We start from the raw sequence: 22,387 nt of genomic DNA, 5'->3' as shown, positions 1-22,387 counted from the left end.
GATTTAGGTAGCAAACATCGGATCAAAATGACAATTCGTCAGTTGATTTTCACATGTTCAGCTAAATGAAAATGTGCAGATCAGCTTGTGGACTTCCATAATGAGGCCAAATAGGTTTTTGGAAAATCAGTGAGGTTTCTAGAAACAAAATATCAGAGAAAACGTGTAATTACTATAGTTTTCTGTAAGATTCAAGCCCAAAACCTCGTTTAAATTATCACACATTTTGAAGATATTGCATTTTTATTGCGATAATTATGTGTTATTTATGCAACATTTACATTTTTTATTTTTCTTGTTTTCATTTAATTTTATACTATTTTTTATATTTCTAGAATTTAAATGTACCTATATTTTCCCAATATTTTCTTGAAAAAACAAATTGTTTTAAATTTATTGCAAGAATTTCTTTTGTAAAAAATATCCCCGTAGCGAGATTTGGGACTATAGATGAGGCGTTTTATAAGAAAAAGACGAAACTGTTATTTTATATCTCAGACGTGGTTCTCTTTTCCTTTCCCTTCAGGTTGATTTCTCAACGACCGGATAAGGTTTAATATATCAATTTTTTGAACTTTTCACTGACATGAATGAAATTTGTTTATCTTTCTCTCCCCCACCCCCCACAAAAAAAAAGATAAAGTAGTTGGATGTAATAACATAAATGCTGGGACCTGAGGTGGATATCTAAATAAGTAACGCGGGTTTTCTGTTAAACAAGGTCAATTCTTCTTCTTCTTCTCCCTCTCTCTCTCTGGGTTTTGCTCAGAATCAGAAAAGGAGGAGGAGAGGGGTTCGAATTCGGTCTATGGCGGCAAAGCAATTGGAGGAGATCCAGAGGAAATTGGTAGCGTTGAACTACCCGAGGGCATCCGCTCCGGCGCAATCCCTCCTCTTCGCCGGCACCGAGAGATACAGCCTCCTCGAATGGCTCTTCTTCAGGTCCCCCTTCTTCCCCTCTCCCATTCCGTCTCTATCTCCAAACAACCCATCCTCGATTCCTACCTTTCTCTTCCTATTCCTCTGACCCCTCACTCATTTCCTGTTGAAAACAATATCATTTGGAACAATGGATGAGTTTTTTTTCTTTCTTTTCTATGATGTTTGCCAACCTCTTTTTTAAATGCATTTTTAGCTCATGGTTATGGTCATATTGAAACAGACTTTTAGGTGATAAATCTCCATTCACACAGAAGAACCTTCAAGGAGATGGTGATGAAGAAACTGCCAGGATCCAATGTGTAACTTCCTCCAAGATTTTGTTATTTATTTTTTTAATAATTGTTAGATGGGGCATATTGTTGTGATTGTTATATCTGTTATAAATGTTGTCTGTTAGTTATAAGGCAAGTAGCAGTGTCATGCTACCTCACCATATAAACTACTTTATAACAAAAATTGTGTTTGTGACCTTGCATCCTTTTTGTGTGCAATCTTTTCATAAAACCAACTTTCTACTTTACCATCTTAGGAATTTTCCATTATAAATTACCAGGTGGGTAACCCACATGTTAGAGAGAGAGAGTATGATGGGAAAACATCGTTTCCCTTTTGAGATTCTTGGTATGATGAATACAAACGTGCATCTATGTCAAGACAAGAATGAGGTGGGTCATAATATATATATATATATATATATATATATATATATATATATATATATATATATATATATATATATATATATAACCTAGCACTTTCATTGTCATTAGAAAAGGATCACTATACTGCTAATTGGTATGCTGATGTGGTAAAGAAGCTGAAGTATTCAAACAACTTCAGACGTTGTGGTGTATTAGGCTCTAGTTTTCAATGCTGGGACTGGAGTTTGTTACATTGTTTTAGTGACTATCAATCGTTTCAGTGGCCTGCCTGCCGAATCTTATCCTGAGCATACCACCATTCATCATATTTGAAGCGATTCTGCTACTTGACCCAATCAAGATTCTAACAAGTTCTTGCAAAGGTGTGCTTCCCAAGAATCATGAATATTCAGGCATACATAATTCATGGCATCATAGAAGTGGTTCATTGTAAAGGTTGAATATTGAATCATGAACTAAGCACCTTGGGTATTTCTGGATCTAAAATGGATGTTCTTTCGTCAAATCTCAACTTTTTCTGTCACAATGCTGTCCAGCAATCTGATATTCTGAATTTGTTGAAAGCTCAAGTTTGTACTTTTTAAGCCCATGACAGGCCATCCTGTGTATGTAAAACTTATATTTCCCAGAAGTAGGTGAACGACCCAAACACCTTTTGGATCTTAGGAGAGAAGGATTGACAAAGCTTTATTTGAACTTTGAAGATATATATATTCTTGTACTAACTTTAGCATGCTAAACCCTACTCTAGGTGCTTGTTGAAGTCTTTGTGATTTATCTTCACTGGAACTGCAAATGTGAGGTGCATCTCTTTTGAGCTCAGCTTGCAAAGGTTCGAGTAACAAGTTGTTCAAAAAGATGATAGGAATTTAGGAATTGGTGTATTAAACTCATATGGTGTCTGGTACGGGCAGAGGAATTCACAATGTGCTAGGTATCCTCATCATCATCCCTAACGTTCACCTCCATGCCCTCCATGTGTAATTTTGCATCTTAATTTTATGGGAAGTTGATTGCCCTGAGTCATCTGCCCCCTTCCCTTTTGGGAGGGTAACTAGGTCTTCCTATTGTTTACTAATTATTAAATCATTGGCTGTTCATGGTTTGTCCTAGTTGATTTTTGGCCCTTCACTCATTTAACCTCTCTGAGATAAAGATGGATGTGCTTTCTCCATTTTTGTTCCCATACTCTTATCTCCGTATATATTAGTCTTAACGAAAAGCACCCAAAATAGCTATAACCACATTCTGCAACCATATCCCTGCAACTGAGCCCCTCCCTCCCCCCCCCCCCCCCCCCTCCTCTTTCTCTCACACACACATCTTATTGCCTCAAAGGATCAGAGTGATGATTTTTTTTTACTTGAGAGCAACAATTGGTAGGATTCATGGACTGGACCATGGGAACAAAGGCTATCTTGTGGCTAAGTAATATATTTGCTGTGTCCAATTATGGTGAGATGGATAACTGTTTCAACAGCACCACCATTCTTTAGTTGACATTAGTTGTATGATTTGGTAGCACCAAGCAACATTAGGATTGGGAACTTTGGTGGTGTGGGTGGTGGTAACATGAGATCTATATAATTCAATATGGATATTATGCTGATTTTTTGTAATAAATCTTTTTTGTCAGAATATTAACTGAATGTCATGTTCTTGATGCAGATTTAGCAGAGATAGCCAAGTTTCTGGGTATAACACCAACTGTTGATACAGAAGCAATTCAAGTAAGTTAGCTGAAATTGTGTTATGTTTCATGCAGATAGTGAGCCTTGGAATGTTGCCAAATATTATTTTGCAAATTTTAAGCAAATTTATAATGTGAGTAACCACTAAGAAATGATTGGTGATGCTGTAAGAGTTATGCTACAAATAATCACAGTATTTTCAACAATCATTATTTCTTAAAGATGGGTTTCTTATAAAACTCTTGTTCATGATATCATCATTATCTTTGCAAGCTATCACTTATTTCAGATGTTATTGCCTGAAAAAAGGAAACAAGAAAAAATAAAAAGGTTCAACTCATTGTATAAATAAAATTACTTCATTCAAACCTTGGTTCTTTGAGTTAGAGAATAAATAACATTTATTAGCTGTAAATTGGAAATGCTTAATGTTTTTAATCACCATTCTTTATTAAGTTAATAAATGCCCATGGTGGTGGCAATTGGATTATTAATGCATCAGGTCACCGTGCCATTTTTAAATTTTGTTAAGAGTAAATTTGTGGCGAACTTGTTGATAGGATGTTAACAACTACACATGCACCGTTATGTTTATATGTATGTAAGTACGTATATATTCATGTATTTGAACTGAGTTCTAAAGGTAGTGCATTGGAAGCTTTCATACTTGCATAGTTACATGCTGTAAGTTCTTGTAGAAGCTTTGCAGGATTGTTCAGTGATGATTTCCTGTCTTACAGGGCAGAGGCAGCTATGAAGATCGTTCTGAAATGCTCCGGCTTATTGTGGATCTTGTGGAGGCAAGCTGCTACGCTGACAACCCAGAATGGAGGTTGATATAATTTTGAACCTTAATATGAAAATGTAGTTAGCTTGGCAATAATCACATCAAATCTTAACTCAAAAGTCTCTTATTTCAATGATAACCATCACAATTTTTTCATGTCATATATTGTGCATTTTATTTTCAGTGTTGATGAACAGGTTGCCAAGGATATACAACTTTTGGATTCTATTGCTGAAAAACAAGCACAAATTTTTTCTGAAGAGTGCAAGCTGTTTCCAGCAGATGTTCAGATCCAACCCATGTATCCGCTGTAAGTTTTTCCCCTTCACAATATTCTGTGCACTGTGCATTACACATATTTAGGAGGATTTATAAGGTTTCTGTCCTATTTTTTCAAAATTTTCATTAGATGGTACTTTCACACTTTAGCAGTACGCTGTTTTAGTCTGTGCCACGATTTCCATTCCCGTACCTTTTCTTAAGATATGCTATGTCCTAATGGAATAGAAAATTCATATCCTGTATCCTCTGCTCTGGGTGTATCATGTGACACAGGCTCTGCATTTAGTAGAAACCTACATAACATCAAAACTTTCCACCAATATATTGAGTCTGCAGATGTGACAAATAATTTGACATTAAGTTTACTATGTAGTTCTTTTTAGATAATGAACACAAAGTTGTTTGGCTGGTAAAAAGGGGAAATGAACAGTAAAGTAAAAAGCAGCTAGAAGTTTAGATACTGTATTGGATCATCGTACATTTGTACATGTAGTGATTTACTTTTCTTTTTAATGAAAGCTAATTTGCAGGCCAGATGTTGCAGAATTGGAGCTGAAACTTGCTGAACATTCCAAGCAGCTGTCAAGCTTACAGCAGATGGTCCAAGATTTAGCTTCAAAGGTCTAACTCAACCTGGCATTGAGTTCTTATTTCCTAAGTGTGCTGATGACCTTCTGTTACTTCAATGTCTCTCCAGAAGATTCCCTAGTTGCAATGAAATATGATATCCATCCCCTTGTTGAGTAATTTTAGTAATCAGTTGACTAGTAAGAATAGTCAGTGTACCTATTATCTTATTTTTGCCTTGTTTTGGTCTACCTTATTTGCTTACTTTTTAATCTTAGCTTAGCTCTTTGAGAATTTTGCTATTTTATTTTGTTGTCATGTCTGTCGTGCCTATTGATTTCCTGCAACTGCTTGTATAAGGTTCTGTTTGGGAGCCAGCGTTAGGGAGGAAATGAGAGGGGTGATGGTAGTGGAGAAGAAAATGGGAGATGAGTCTGGAGTTGTCAACAACATCCTTGTGAGGATGTAGTTGAAAATGGATCATCTCCACTCCAAACACCATTCTCTTCTCCCAAAACGGGGTTCCCAAACACCTGTTGGGGTAGGTAGTGATATTAAATCCTCATTAAATACCATCTCCTCTCTCATCTCCAGCTCCCAAACAAGGCATAAGTCTGTTTTGTCTTCTTTCTTCTGGTAAAATGATTTAATAATTTCATGTGCTTCTCTGGTTCCAGCATGCTTACAATCCAGATGAAGATTACACAGAAGTAGAATCTCGGCTCCGTGTGCAGCTGGCTTCTTTTCTTGAAACTGCCAGATCCTTCAATTTAATTTATGGAAAGGTAGTGAGATCGGTATTTATTCTTACATTGTTAGCCTTGTACAAGGCCTCTTTCATGTTTAGATATCCTGATTGCATTTTCTCGTTAGGTTTATCATGCATATTGTGAAATTTTAGAAAACCATGAAAACAATTCTTAGTCAAACTTGAGGATCCCAGGATAGCATTTAAAGCATATGTTAGTTCTCACGGACTTGTGTTTTTTAACTTTTTAGGGCTGTCACTAGTCAGACACAAGCCAGATGGGGCTGCACCCATATATAGATCTGACTTTGAGGTACTAGTACTGGGTCTGATAGGATGTTGGTTAGGCAGGACCAGATATGGGTCCATGTCTGGACGATGAGAACTAGACCCAGTTAATTATGTGAAACACCTATTTTTGAAGTATTTTTATATGTAAATTCTCCATATCTGGGAAAATAGTTGGTCTGGTTTGGTGGTTAGTAAACCACAATACCTGGGTCCACCTTAGTAGGTAGGTAGGTTCAAGCACTATACAGTTGGGTCTGTTCAGGCAGGACTTGTTGGCAGCCCTAATGGTGTTACTTTTTATTTCAGTGTGTTATATAGGGAAATTTGATTATTGTGATCGTTGAGATCCAAATCTTTACCCTTTTGAGTTCTGATTTTGTTTTTGTTGTTAATATTAGATAAGTGTGTCTTTTCTGTGCAAGCGTGCTTTAATTTAGTGCATTTCTACTAGGAAATTCGCCCATGGACCCACATGATGGAAGTTCCTCAATTGCATGGATTTGGTCCAACAGCTAATCACTTATTAGAGGCTTATAAGATGCTTCTAAAGGTACATATTCTTATCTTGTTCCTGAGTTTTTGTTAGAGAACAGCATCTATAGAGTGCCCTTCTTCTCTTCAGAAATCTAAATTTGCTTGACTGCTCAGAACAAGGAAAATGCATGCATTTGGAATAATCAACCTGGCTCCCTAGAAATGAAAATTGAAGCTCTTTCACAAATACCCTCATTCTAGCTTTTGACCAGTCTCTTATCAGCTAAGTTACCAGGAGACTCCACTAGCCTTTTAGTGCCTTGGTTGGAGACATACTGTCATAAATATCACAAGACAATCATTTGGAACTTGTGGTCGGGGCTGCAAATGTATTCTATCTGGAAAGGAGTCAGTTGGGTCTGGATCTGAATGAGTTTAACACATATCCAAGTTCAGATCCATTTCTGACTGGACCTATATGGTTTGATCTCTATCCTAGTCTCAGGCTTCTCTATTTGATAGTTTTGACAGATGTGTCATTTAGTTTGTGGCTCTCGAAAGCTTTGGGATGACCTTCCTGCATCAAAACACCGCCTGCTTTGTCATTCCACCATGCATCCAACGCTTTTCTCTCATCCTTCCATTTGGTCACCCTAGCACTTGGCCTTGTATCGGTCCAACCATTCTTCCACTCAAATTCCCTGTGGACTTATTAAGCATCAGCCCCTTCGGCTGCTGGTTGAGCTGTCTGACATCTCTTGAACTCGTTGCACAAGGGTGACCACTTTGTCTTCAAAAGACACCACTTGGATGAGAGTTTGCCATCTCTCCAGATTTTTCCCATTATTTCCATATCCGTCCGTTTTTATGCTGGCTGTCCCAAGCCCGGATAAAGGAGGAGGGTTGCGGTAGGCCTGTGACAGCCAGCATAAAAACTTTGTCATATCCTATGAAAATGAACCAATATGAGAATTTCGTTGGGGCGTTCCCTACTGAGCGACGCGCTGTACTCTCTAGGCCCGGAGGCAGTGATAAATGTGCAAGGGTTGCTAGGTCGTCGCCCAGAAGCGACGCGTCACACCGGCGCCCGGGTGTGGTGTCAAATAGGCAAGGGTTCCCTCACTTTGTTGGACGGGTGGGGGTAAAGAAGTTAGTCCAAGACCATAAAATTAGGTTAGCCACTTGGAACATAGGGTCTTTAACTGGTAAGTTGGTAGAGTTAGTAGATGTTATGTGTAGGAGAAAGATTGATATTTTATGTCTTCAAGAGACCAAATGGGTAGGTGAGAAAGCTAAAGTGATAGAACCTTGGGGATATAAGATTTGGTATACAGGAATAAATAGGAATAGGAATGGAGTAGGGATTGTTATGAGTCGTCAGTTTATAGATAATGTAGTTGAGGTCCGTAGGAAGGGTGATAGAATTTTACTTATTAAATTAGTATTAGGTACGGATATTATTAATATTATTAGTGTTTATGCACCTCAAGTAGGTTTAGATGATTCCATTAAGCATCAATTTTGGGAAGATTTAGATGGAGTAGTACAAGAGACATCTTATGGAGAAAAGATTTTCATCGGCGGTGACCTTAATGGACATGTAGGCATTAGTAGGGATGGATTTGAGAATATCCATGGAGGCTATGGTATAGGAGAAAGAAATGAAAGTGGAGAAAGGATTTTAGATTTTTGTTTGTCCTATGATATGATCTTAGCAAACACTTGGTTTAGGAAGAGGGAGTCTCACCTAGTAACATTTAAAAGTGGGGTTAATACGAGTCAAATAGATTTTTTCCTACTTAGAAAGAGAGATAGGGGTTGTTGCATCGATTGTAAGGTTATATCAGGAGAAAGTGTAGCTACACAACATAGAGTCTTAATTTTAGATCTTAGAATTAGACAATGCCGCAAAAGGGATAGACATAGGATAGATCCTAGAATTAAGTGGTGGGCACTGAAAGGAGCTAAACAAGGAATGTTTGTAGAGCAGGTAGTTAAGGAAGTTGATTGGTGTCTCGAGGAGGATTCAGAATCAATGTGGAATAAGATAGCGGGTGGTATGAGAAAAGTAGCTAAGGAGGTATTGGGTGAGTCTAAAGGCGGTGCACCACTAGGTAAGGATACATCATGGTGGAACGAGGATGTCAAATTAGCTATTAAGGTTAAAAGAGAGTGTTATAGAAATCTAAGTAAGAGTCGTGATAATGAGAATTTGGAGAAGTATATGATAGCAAAGAAGGAAGCTAAAAAAGTTGTTCGAAACGCGAGGGCTAAGGTATATAAGGAGGTTTATGACAAGTTGGATACCAAAGAAGGCGAGAAGGATATTTATAGGCTTGCAAAGATGAGAGATAGGAAATCGAAGGATTTGGGTATGGTTAGATGTATCAAAGATGAAACGCAAAGGGTTTTAGTCAAAGATGAGGAGATTAAGGAAAGATGGAAAGATTATTTTGATAAGCTATTTAATGATAGTCATGCTCAAGATCTTGGAGACTTCTCCATTCCTTTTCATGAGATAAATCGTGACTTCATGCGCAAGATTCAAAAGAAAGAAATTGCAGAGGCTTTGAAGAAAATGAAATCAAGAAGGGCAGTTGGCCCAGATGGTATACCTATCGAGGCTTGGAAATGCTTGGGAGAGAAAGGTTTAGAATGGTTGACAAATCTTTTTAACTTGATTTGGCGAACAAATAAGATGCCTAATGAGTGGAGGAAGAGTACTTTGGTGCCTTTATATAAGAATAAGGGTGATATACAAGATTGCACAAACTATCGTGGTATAAAACTCATGAGTCATACTATGAAACTTTGGGAGAGGGTGATTGAGTCTAGGTTGAGGAAGGTTGTCATGATATCGGAGAATCAATTTGGTTTTATGCCTGGAAGATCAACTATGGAAGCTATACATCTTCTTAGACAACTTATTGAAAGATATAGAGAGAGGAACAAAGATTTGCATATGTTTTTTATTGATTTAGAGAAGGCATACGATAGAGTACCTAGGGACGTTCTCTGGTGGACAATGATGAAGAAAGGTGTTTCTCTCAAGTACATTAGTATAATTAAAGATATGTATGAAGGAGTAGTAACCAATGTCCGCACTTGTGGAGGGGTGACAACCAATTTTCCGATAACGGTTGGGTTACATCAAGGATCTGCTTTAAGCCCTTTCCTATTTGCGATAGTGATGGATGAGCTTACGAGATCAATCCAAGAAAATGTACCGTGGTGTATGTTGTTTGCTGATGATATTGTTTTGATTGATGAGTCTAGAACTGGGGTTAATGCTAAGTTAGAATTATGGAGACAGACATTGGAAGCTAGAGGTTTTAAGTTGAGTAAGAGTAAGACTGAATATATGGAATGTCGGTTTAGTAAGCAACGAAGTAGTGATGGGAGTGTAGTGAAGCTTGGTGAGCAAGATATACCGGTGAATGATTATTTCAAATATTTGGGATCCATCATTCAAAAGTATGGAGAAATTGATGGAGATGTAAATCATAGGATAAAGGTTGGGTGGATGAAATGGAAAAGTGCTACTGGAGTGCTGTGCGATCGTAGAATGCCATTGCGGTTGAAGGGAAAGTTTTATAGGACGACTATTAGACCCGCTTTACTATATGGTACGGAATGTTGGGCTGCCAAGAGACATCATATTCAAAAAATGAGTGTAGCTGAGATGCGGATGCTTAGATGGATGTGTGGAAATACAATAAAAGATAAGATTCGGAACGAAGAGATACGTAAGAAGGTAGGTGTTGCACCAATTGAAAATAAGATGCGAGAGAATCGTTTACGGTGGTTTGGACATATTCGGCGAAGGCCTAATGATGCTCCAGTTAGAAGGTTGGAGAAATGGGAAAATATATTAGTTAAAAGAGGTCGGGGTAGGCCTAGGAAGACTTGGATGGAGATGATAGGAAAGGATATGAATGCTTTGAACCTCACCGAGGACATGGCGTTGGATAGAAATGATTGGAGGAAAAGGATTCATGTGGAAGACCCAAAATGAATTTCTTTTTTGGTTCATATCGCTGACCCCAATTGTTTTGGGATGAAGGCGTAGTTGTTGTTGTTGTTGTTCCATATCCGTAATAGTGCCAAAAGAAGGCCTGTTAAATCAATTTCTGGATAACTTTTTTCGGGATTAAAGAGGAATTGTCTATCTTCTGTCTAGCCTTGAGCCCGGTATCTTGATTGCTGCTACTGTGATTTACCTCGAGCCAGTGCTGGGGCCACAATCGCTTTGATGCACCCCCTCGGTGAAAAACCGTAATTCGCCTCCATTTTGAGACAAGATATTAGATCTGAAAAGTGCATTAGATCTCATTTTTTCCCAATAGGAAAAGTGTTACTAACCAATAGAGGCAGGCAATAGAGTCCACCAATAGGCGAAAGCAAGCATAGCGAATCATTAGCATAAAATTGTTGGATATATGACTTGATTATGAATGCAGCTCAACCTGATAGGCTAAATTAACCTTTTCTATATCCCCACAAAGGTTCTGCTGATCTGGTAGTGTTGACTTGTAAATGTCACTGATTTGACGGGATGTCATGAGTTTTAAACCCACCCAGGTGGGCAGGGGAGATCTGAAGGGTTTTACCAACTGGAGGCCTGCCAATGTGCAGTCAGTGATGAGGGAGTTTTCCCTTGACCTAGCCAAAAAAGATAAAAAAGATGGGACCTGTCGCTTGTTAAAATGTAAAACTGTACATATATGTATATATAATAATATTATATTATTATATATATATATAAATACATTTTTAATTTCTTTCTTTTCTGTATTTTTTTTCCTTTATTTTTATTTTTTGTCTTTATGTCATCTAGTTCAGTTTGAACTAGAATGACTGTTGCTAGTCAAGTCCTGTCCAGACTTGACTAGCAATAGAGCTGTTGGACTGACACAGTCCAACAGCTCTTAATAGAGCTGTTGGACTGTGCCCAACAGCTCTATTGAGTCCTCTTTCAACTGTGTATATAAAGGGGTGCAGCCCCTCTTGTATTTCACTCCAATGCTTCTTAAGCAATTGGTTTTTCATATCAATAAAGAATACATTTTTATTTTTATTTTGTTTCCAGTTATACCCTTTTTAAGGGTTATGCTTTAGTGTCATTCTTGACACTTGCTCTTGTTAATCAAAGCTCGTGTTTCGAAGATCCCCATTTCATTTCATGGTATCAGAGCCGCGGAAGTACTAAATCTTGAGGAAAAGCTGCCTCGGTTTCCGTGCCCGTTTGCAAAAGTGTTCGCCACTTGAAGAGAAGTGTTTTATCACTTCATTGGAGAAGATTTCACATCTTGTTGTATTGTTTTTTTTTTTTCTTTCTTTCTCATTTTCCTTCTTGTTTCTCTTCTATCCCTATTCTTTCTCTCCTTGTAATCGATGGATGACAATGATAAAGTCACCATCATGCCTATGAAACTAAGCGATACGAACTATGTAACATGGGCTTCAATCATGAAGCACCATATATGGGGAAAAGGCTTATGGGGGATTGTGGATGGTTCCGATTCGGAACCTAAGCTATCTCTTACTAAAAAGGAGGGAGATAAAGACGTCCCTCTATCGGAAGAAGAGAAAATCAAGGCTATTGCCTCATACGAGAAGAAATGGAAAGAATGGAGAATATCTCATGCGAAGATAATGTCATGGCTTATCAATAGCGTTGACATTAAAAAATGCTCAAGTCTTGCCAAATTTGATCATGCCGATAAGGCATGGGAATACCTTAAGAATATGTATTCCCTTAAAGATATTGCACACGTGTGCAACCTCCAAGAAAAAGTTCGAATGATGACACAAGGAGACAAAACTATTCGTGAATATTACAATGGGTTGTCCGAACTTTGGGAAGAACTTTCCCTTTTAGAACCAAAGTGGCATTGTGCCGAAGACATCGAGCTTCGTCAGAAGCAACTCGATGTTGAACATTTTTACCAGTTTATCACTGGATTAAGGCCGGAATTTGAAACCACTAAATCGGCCCTACTTCACCGGGGAAAAATTCCTTCTATTGTTGAAACTATTGAAGAGTTAACAATGGAAGAAAATCGTCTCCGGAAAGGTTCTTTAAAAATTGAAGATGATTCCGTTTTAACCGTGTCTAGACCAGGGAATCATGTTCGATCATATAGGCCTCCTCACTTTAACCGACAAAATGGTGACTATGATAAGAAGAAAGTTATTTGTCATCACTGTCATGAACCGGGACACTACAGTCCACAATGTCCCAAACTTAAGGAGCTGAGAGAAAAAAGAGCTGTAATTGCTAGATCGGAGCCTAAAGATCAGGATGCACCAGTTTCCCTGGCCCAACTAATGGAGATCCTTCAGCCTCTCATCAAAGGTGCCTCTTCCTCATCTGAAGCTTCAACCGGCGCAGCAGCCTCATCTTTTTCTGATTTAGGTAAAATTTCTTGGCTTCTTGACTCTGGTGCATCTTTTCATATGACCCCAAATAATCAAAGTCTATCCAAATGTGTTAAAAATAAAACAAGTGTGTCAAAGGTCTTTACTGCTGATGGGACTTCTCTTGAAATAGAAGGAATAGGAGATTTTGAAAAAAAATTCTAAAACAAAAAATTTTTTTATTCCAGAAATTAGACATGTTCCCAAATTAAATTTAAATCTTTTATCTGTATCTCAAATTTCTGATTATGGGTGTAATATTTCTTTTTCTTCTCATGGTTGTTGGGTACAGGATCGCCAGTCAGGCAAGCTGATTGGGGAAGGCCATAGAGAAGGAGGACTCTATTACATGGATTTTTTGGAAATGCCGAAGAAAACTTTTTGTTATAATATTCAAAAAATAGAGTTGGAACTGTGGCATAAGAGACTTGGTCACCCACATATAGCCAAAATCCAACATTTTCCAAATCTAGGGAAATTTTGTAACTCTGAATCATTTGATTGTAAAGATTGTATTCTCGGCAAAATGAAAAGATTGCCATTTCAGAACAGAACCTTTTTCTCTTCAAGACCACTTGAATTAATACACTCGGATGTTTGGGGTCCTGCACCAGTAATTTCTAAAGGAGGATTTGTTTACTATGTTATTTTTGTCGATGATTTCTCCCGACATACGTGGATGTACTTTCTCAAACATAAGTCTGAAGTATTTTCATACTTTCAAACTTTTCATAATATGGTTAAAAACAAATTTCAAAATGATATTACTATTTTTCGCACAGATTCAGGGGGAGAGTTTTTATCCACAGATTTTCAAAATTATCTTAAATTGCATGGCATCACACATCAAAGATCTTGTCCTTATACACCTCAACAAAATGGACTGGCAGAACGAAAACATCGCCATATTATAGAAACCACTAGAACTTTATTAATAGCAAATCAAGTCCCTAAAGACTTTTGGGCAGAAGCTGCCTTAACTGCCACCTATCTCATTAATAGGATGCCATCTTCTTCGTTACAAAATATCACTCCCATTGAAAAACTTATGAACATTTCTCCAGACTACTCTAGATTAAGAATATTTGGGTGCAAATGTTTCATATTTACTGACAAAAATGATAAACTTTCCCCTCGTGCGATTCCCTGTGCTTTTTTAGGATATGCTGAAAACCAGAAAGGTTATAGATGTTTTGACTTCAAAAATAATAAACTATATGTGTCTAGAAATGTTTCCTTTCTTGAAAAGGAGAGCTTCTTTGATTTTAGAAAATTAAAAGACGTCACTGAGTACTCCTTTTTGCTAGATCTAACATCAACATCTGATGAATATGACCTTGATTGTAACTTTGATGATGATCCAAGAATTATTGATCTTAATGTTGAAAATGAAGAAGTTCATAGAGATACTAGTATTCAATATTCCAGGCGACAAGAGTCTAATACTCCATGTGCACTTGAGAAATATTCTAACATTCCAACTAGACAATCATCCCGAATCTCGAGGCCTCCAGAAAAGTTTGTATCATACGAGTCTTTCTCACCCACATATAGGGCAGTTATTGCATTAATTCACTCATATGAAGAACCATCCACATATTTTCAAGCAAAAAATGATATCAAATGGATAGAAGCCATGAAAGTTGAATTAGATGCACTTGAAAAGGCTTCTACATGGAATATTCAAGATCTTCCTCCAGGGAAGAAAACTATAGGATGTCGATGGGTTTATAAAATTAAAACCAAGAGTGATGGTACTCTTGAAAGATATAAAGCCCGTTTAGTAGCCAAAGGTTATGCTCAAGAATATGGGATTGATTATGAAGAAACCTTTGCTCCGGTGGCTCGTATGACTACTGTCCGAACCTTAATTGCCTTAGCTTCTATCAAAAAATGGTCTATTTTTCAAATGGATGTCAAAAATGCTTTTTTAAATGGAAAGCTAGTTGAAGAAGTATATATGGAACCCCCTCCTGGTCTAAGTATTCCTAAGGGTAAAGTCCTTCGCTTAGAAAAAGCTCTTTATGGACTTAAACAAGCACCAAAAGCTTGGTATGATAGGTTTAGTCGTGTTATGATTGATATTGGTTTTCAATTCTGTTTAACTGACACTGCTTTGTTTATTAAGAATTCTGATGCAGGGATCATTGTGCTTCTTCTCTATGTGGATGATATGATCATCACCGGAAGCGATAAACAGGGAGTTGAAACAATCAAAACACTTCTTAAATCTCATTTTGAAATGATTGATTTGGGCTTGTTGAGATATTTTTTAGGCATTGAAGTTGCTTATTCTCCTAGAGGATATTTATTATCTCAGACTAAATTTGCTTTTGATATTGTTTTCAGGTCTGGTATTACTGATTATAAGAAAGTTGACACTCCAGAAGTTGTTAATGTTAAAATGAAGATTGATGATGGAGAACTTCTTGCAGACCCTACTCCTTACAGACAGCTTGTCGGGGCACTTTCCTATCTATCCATTACCAGACCAGATATAGCACATGTTGTTCATACAGCAAGTCAATTTCAACATGCTCCTACTTCTGTTCATATGGGAGCAGTCATGCGTATTATCAGATACATCAAGTCCTCTCTTTCACGAGGACTTTTCTTATCTTCCTCCTCTTCTCTTGATTTAATTGCATATACTGATGCTGATTGGGGAGGTGATCCCAATAACAGACACTCAACCACTGGCTTTTGTGTCTTTTTAGGGGAATCATTAATCTCGTGGAGGTGTAAAAAGCAGCAGAAGGTATCTCTCTCATCCACCGAAGCTGAATACAGAGCCATGGCAACCACGACCATGGAAGTAGTTTGACTCCGACGACTGCTTGCTGACATGGGAGTTGAAGCAACAAAGGCTTCACAAATGTGTTGTGACAACAAAAGTGCGATCTACATTGCCAGTAACAGAACATTCCACGAACGCACCAAACACATCGAAATGGATTGTCACTACGTCAGAGAGGAATATCTACACGGGATAATTGATCTGCCATATGTCACTTCAGAATATCAGTTAGCAGACCTCTTTACAAAGCCTCTCGCTGCTCCCCGATTTCACTTTCTCTTAGACAAACTTTCGCTCATTGTACCGTAAGTTTGAGGGGGAGTGTTAAAATGTAAAACTGTACATATATGTATATATAATAATATTATATTATTATATATATATAAATACATTTTTAATTTCTTTCTTTTCTGTATTTTTTTTCCTTTATTTTTATTTTTTGTCTTTATGTCATCTAGTTCAGTTTGAACTAGAATGACTGTTGCTAGTCAAGTCCTGTCCAGACTTGACTAGCAATAGAGCTGTTGGACTGTTCTTAATAGAGCTGTTGGACTGTGCCCAACAGCTCTATCGAGTCCTCTTTCAGCTGTGTATATAAAGGGGTGCAGCCCCTCTTGTATTTCACTCCAATGCTTCTTAAGCAATTGGTTTTTCATATCAATAAAGAATACATTTTTATTTTTATTTTGTTTCCAGTTATACCCTTTTTAAGGGTTATGCTTTAGTGTCATTCTTGACACTTGCTCTTGTTAATCAAAGCTCGTGTTTCGAAGATCCCCATTTCATTTCATCGCTAAGCCTTGCTGCATCTCCCAGCAGCCATACGTGCAATATAGAGTTATCAAACCTTTTGCTGTAACACATGCATATATGGCTTCTCTTGCACTAACTATTATTTTTTAAGTAATGGGTCCATGATATGTATCATGGAGCTTATCGTCGTGTCAATGGGATAGCATTTGCCACCCTCGTGAGTAAGGAACCCTCTAGTTGGAACTCATAGGGGGAGGTTGTTTTTGTAATGAAGTAGGGAAAGAGCTCACACGACCCAAAAAGGGCACAAACACATGCCACTAACGGCAAACAAGCATAAGCCAATATGGTCACACGCACAATAGCGACTAAGGGCCAAAAAGAACACAAGAACACTCTTAAAAATAAATATTTTATTAGGATTTAGATGCACAAAGAATGCATAGGATACACATGGGGAGATCCCCTTTATATACAAAAAGACAGAGCACACTAGCTGTTAGACTAGTCTAACGGTTAGATTGACTAGCCGTTAGACTAGTCCTAACGGCTAGTCAAAGCTGGTCAAAGTCCAGCAAAAAACAGAAATAAAAAATAAGAATAAGGGAGAAAAATACAAAAAATATGTAATATATATAGTATATAGACATGTATATACATATACCTATACAAATAAAGTGTACAGATACATAGAGGATATATATATATATATATATATATATGTGTGTGTGTGTGTGTGTGTGTGTGCAATTAACAGTTTTCACCAAATCTGACCTCATGGATGTGTCTAGCATGGTCAAAATAGTAGGAATTGACCTTTTGAGGTTTGAAATTTTGGTACATTGTAGGCCATTGGTTTTTCAACCATCATAAAAACTGACATATATGTTAGAAAAACATTATCCAATGGTGAATTTCTACTAAACTTAATGTGTATATCACATCTGGAGGGACAAATGCGCAAAAAAACTGAAAAAAAATAAAAATATTACATTTTTTCACTAGATGGTTCCTTGCTCACTAGGGGTGCAAATATTACGCCTACAATTATATACTTGAATGATTAAACCTGCCTAGGACTGCATAGAAGCTGCACAACTGAGGGTTTGGGTTGTTTAAGCATGGGTTGGTACAACTGGTACTAGGAAGCAAGATTGAGCATGGCTATGCAAAGGTCAATCCAGCTTTATTTAAAAATTTGATTTTTTTCTTTTGGAAAAAAGAGAAGATGAGACTTGAACCCATCAGTTATTAACCACATGAAGTAGCTAATATACCTACACGTTCAAAAAGTGCAAAAAATATATGTCCAAAATCTATTTTTCTTAACTGATTGATAGATGTGCTCATTGAGTCCTTGGCAAGCCTGGGCTTGAACTTGAGCTTGACTCACATAATTAGACAAGCTTCGGCTCAGGCTCAAGCTCAGTTTGTTTATTATACAAATGTGCCTGTAGTCCACGGAGTGGCTCTATCAAGGATGGAAGGGGCTCACAAAGCAAGAATTCAGTGCATCACTAGATGACCTATTCTGGGGGGTAGGGTGGGTGGTGGCTGCATGAGCGAAGAGGGTGGAACCACTGATGATCTTACACTCGCAGGGAGAGCAATGCATAAAGAGCTCAATTGGTAGGCAAGACCTCTGACAAAACTACTGGATGCTCCTTTGATTTGATAGCTCAACCAACCCAACATTCTTGGGGTGGAGCTGTCAATAGATAGTGAATTACTCCAAAGTAGTATTTCATTAATGGCTCAGGGCCCCTAGGAGGCTTTCTTCGCTCACATTTGTTCTATCCCTGCTTTTATGCCTGCATCAGGTAACAGCTCATGATAGATTAACTCCAAAAAAACTGGCGATTCCTTGATAAGATGTATGCCTATCAGAAGAATCAATTTTTGATCACCAAAAGAAAAATCCAGACCATGAAATTTGTATAGATAATTGTGTTTATGTTTGCACTTTTCTTGTTTATTTTCTTCTTTTTGAAGTAAAATAATTATTGCCACTTGGGTCTATTTTCTGCTAAATGACAGTTTCTGGGGAACTTGAGGAACCTTCGTGACGCCTATGCTGCCATAGCCGTTGGGTCGGTATCTGCTGCTGATAAGCCATCGTCCTCTTCTGTCACAAGGATAATTGCAGAGTGCGAGTCTGCACTAACATGCCTCAATCGTGACTTGGGAATTCTTTCTGCATCTCGTGCTAGAGAACAAGGAGGGGGAGCTTATAAAGACAGAGAGTAGAGCTGATTTTTTTATTAAACACTCGAGTGTCTTTTAGTTGGGTTTTTTATACAGGTTGAGGCGATTTGAGGAATCTGATTCTTATGTCTTGCTATAGAGGTATGGATAAGTTTGTAATGAAAAATTATAACCAGTCGTGCCCAAGTCAGATCCGTGTGAGTCTTGTTTCTGGTCCTTCTAGATTGTATTTCCCAGATTAATTTTATTTGAGAGACTCGTCGCTGTAATGACAACACCCTTCAATTCCAATATTTTGTGAATTTTGTTTCAGAATTCTCAATTTATTGTAATTGGATAAAGCTCGTTTATTTCATTCACTCAGGGTGTGTTTGACTGCCGCAGATCTCTGAGGAGATCCTCTGACTCAAGGATCAAAGCATGGGGCCCACTTGATCCGATCTCTTGTTTTAGGCCAAAAGCACCCCAAATCCGTGGATTTTAAGTCCGATGGTGGGGGGTCGGACCATAGGTCCTTAGATCTCTAGCCATAATCCCTCAGATTTTAGATCCGAGGGATTCTAACGCACCCTCAGGAGGCGTTTAATACCCCTAGATCCCAGATCCTAGGATCTAAGGTCCAACATCCCAGGTTAGATCTCAGTAGGGATGTCAATAAATTGGATCTTATCCTACCAAATTCGATTCCGTTTAGTTACATTTGGTAAGCCAAAACCATATCAGATTATTATCAGAGGCAGGTATGGTTTTGATTTTTTTTTACTGAATCTGACAAATATCTGAATTTGATGGATCTCTGAATCCATTTACATGTAAAAAACAGATCTGGTATGAGCTTTGCACCATTCAAATCCGTTTAGCCAACATCCGATTAATTAAGTATGGTATTGGCCGCATCAAATCCAACCCCCAACTGTTTATATCCCCGGATCTCAGACCCTCCCCTTTCTCTATCTCACAAAAATTATTTTGGATTTGAGCTAGCCTCATATCTGAGATCCTGTATTTGTTATACCTCAGATCTTGTCATGGGGCCCATGCCACATCAGCATCCCCCACGCCACCACTGATCTTCGGGTCTGAGGTCTGAGGATATCAAAACGCCCCTCAGTTCTTTGTTTTGTCATGTTATATTTTTAGAGAGAGAGAGAGAGAGATTCTTTCCAGGTCTTGATTGATGACTGCAGCAGACTTGGCAATGACGTGGCAAGATCTTCAGGGTAGGGGTGAAAATGGATTGAATTCAGGTTGGAGGATGGGTGATGTGGATTAGGATTGCAGTGGGTCCGAATTTATATTTGGTTCTGAGAAAGCTTAGAAGAGCTGGAGTTGGAAGTGGATCTGATTTCTGTATGGTAATGCCAGCTCCTGCAAAAAAATAGATGAAAACAAGGACGTTACATGTAAAAAATTAGGACGGTTTAGATCTGCCCTGGCCTCAAACATGAACCGGATGCAAAACATTGATCCAAATCTGAATCCTAAACAACTGGGGTAAATCTAAATCCAATCCAAACAATCAAATGGTCATATTCTGGAGTCTGAATCTGAGAAAAAATTGTTGGATCCAGGTGATTAGAGATCCATTGCGCCTTTACTTTTCAAAGCGGGCTGCAAGATCCTTGTAATATAGGCTCAGTGTTTTACTAGAGGAATAAAAACAAACTGAAAGAAGATTTGAATGGCTTAGTTATAAAGTTCAGTAGGATTTGATATACTTGGTTTAGGGGTTTTAGGGCCCGAGTTCAGGTTTAGAGGAGATTATTGGCACTTGCCAAATTGATGAAGCCCTCAAATTTTGGAGTTAAAAGCTTTTCACTTCCTGTAAATTTTGCAATTTTAGCCCCGATTTTACACGGGTCCTGGATCAGCCCCTTTATCCAACCAATTTCATGCTGAATCGATCCGAATCGGCTGATTCCATTCGCTTCTTACAACACTGCAAAAGACCTATCAAGCTCACCATTGTCAATTCTGGCCACTGAGGAGTTCTGCAGGTGGTAGAGTGAGCCCCTATTCTCAATAACTGAAGCATGGGGAAATTAATGTTTCAAGCCATAGTGAAGGATCAGAATCTCTTGAACCTAGGCAGACAGATCATTTCTTCAAGGCATTCCCACACTTCCAAAAGCGTAAGAGCCATCACCACCATCATCATGTCATCATCGTCAGACCTTGTAGCTCAATACCCAATAACTCAAAAAGCATTGATTTTGAGGAATAACAGTTTGGATCACTAGTTTCCCCTATATGTCCTAGAGTTCTCTTAGCCCTTCCCACCTTTCCAATATCCAAAGCATCATTCACCATCATCAATATCACCTTGCCAAAAAGTTTGTCCAAGTTGGGGATGGTGTGATATTGATTTTGTGGGCCCAAGGGCTCAACGACTCATACATGTGACCCTTATACATCAACATTTAAGGGTATGTTTCCCCTTGTACCAACAAAAAATGAAGAGAGTGGGAGGCCCTGTCCACTTTTTTCCCTCCATGGAGGGGAATCCAAAGCTACCCCCCTGCAAGTTGAAACTGTTCCACAGCAACAGAAGCCCTCATCAGCCTGTTCCCTTCACAGTAATGAAAATTGCAAAAGGTGACAAACAAGAAATAATGAAAGGGTCCAAAGACTACAGGCCATCCCATTAAATGAGTGCACTTTCTAGCTCTCCATTTGACCATACTTATCACGGATGCATGTGAATTGAAATCACTGGGATCCACAAGATGTAGCGGACCACTGAATGGCATCGCCAGTTTCCCCATCGTGCAGTGACTCCCGCAGCTGCGCCTGCTCATGGTGCTCTCTGGGCTGCCACTCACTCTAGTTTCGCTTTCAGTTTCTGAATAATTATGTACAAGTGGGAGCTGTTTGATTGGCACAGGTTATAGGGATCATTTAATTCAGTAGACACTGGATATTAAAAAGTAAACAATGCAACATAGATCTTTTCATCAAAGGGGGTGGGAAAATAATGAGCTTTATTCCTGTTCTGCAGTAACTAGCAAGATAGCTCGTTATGGGCATACGAGAAGATATGCCAAAATGGCGTAGGGCAACAGGTTAGAGCCTTTGAAATTCTGATAAAGAAATGAAAAGATTAACCGTTTATAATAGCTGTTAGTGAATTGTAAATGTCATATACCCTTCTCACCTCTCTCTCCTTGATTTACGGGATCTGATCTCGACGGTTACAAAAAATATCTCTGTGTATCAAGTTGGTTATGAAAACTGTATATCGTACCGCTATGATTTTTTTTCAAGTTAGTTATATGTTGTGTATTATAAATATTGTATCCCTGATGATTCAAATATAAAAAAAAGAGCGAGAGTGTTTGCCGTGGATGTAGATCTAATATGACTGAACCACGTTAATTCCTTCTTGTGGCAAATCGTGTTCGTCATTCATCTGGTACACTGTGTAAATCGTTACACAGTGATACCTGCAAATTGCTTCTTATCTACATATCGCTACATGGTGGTGTGAGTCATCTCATAAATCGCTACATGGCGATCTCTCATAAATCGCTACGGTGGTATCTCTCATAAATCACTATACGATGATATCTCGCAAATCACTACATGGTATCAAAACCTAGTTGATCTCTGGCTGCTGCATCTTTCTCTCATTCTTGTCAAGTATTTCTGGTAACTGTGTGTGATTCCTCTTCATGGCAAACAACTCGTCAGGACAACTTCAATCTCCATCATCAACAGAGTGAATCCTCATTCAGGATCAGGTACCTAATGCAAAAATCACATCGATAT

The 22,387-nt window shown here is 38.2% G+C and overlaps 1 protein-coding gene across 1 annotated transcript; it reads left to right on the top strand.

The window, feature by feature from the left end:
* Positions 1–764: 764 nt before the first annotated feature.
* LOC149813667 (AUGMIN subunit 7-like) lies at positions 765–18,941 on the top strand. The gene is made up of 9 exons (XM_089991566.1): positions 765–942; positions 1,163–1,239; positions 3,273–3,334; positions 4,036–4,127; positions 4,267–4,392; positions 4,895–4,985; positions 5,609–5,716; positions 6,422–6,520; positions 18,452–18,941. The coding sequence occupies exons 1-9, from the start codon at positions 809–811 to the stop codon at positions 18,659–18,661; spliced, it is 999 nt and encodes a 332-aa protein (XP_089847692.1). The 5' UTR covers positions 765–808; the 3' UTR covers positions 18,662–18,941.
* Positions 18,942–22,387: the final 3,446 nt, after the last annotated feature.

This window comes from Nuphar pumila, chromosome 16 (genome assembly GCF_984573655.1).
Source record: "Nuphar pumila chromosome 16, dmNupPumi1.hap1.1, whole genome shotgun sequence".
NCBI lineage: Eukaryota > Viridiplantae > Streptophyta > Magnoliopsida > Nymphaeales > Nymphaeaceae > Nuphar > Nuphar pumila.
This window is presented reverse-complemented; position numbering and strand designations above follow the sequence as displayed.

Bases quoted from the DNA above. Each gene is read 5' to 3' on its own strand.
- LOC149813667 (XM_089991566.1), top strand. From the start codon at position 809: ATGGCGGCAAAGCAATTGGAGGAGATCCAGAGGAAATTGGTAGCGTTG. The intron at 943-1,162 runs GTCCCCCTTCTT...ATATTGAAACAG, and splicing joins CTCGAATGGCTCTTCTTCAG to ACTTTTAGGTGATAAATCTC. The intron at 4,986-5,608 runs GTCTAACTCAAC...CTCTGGTTCCAG, and splicing joins TCCAAGATTTAGCTTCAAAG to CATGCTTACAATCCAGATGA.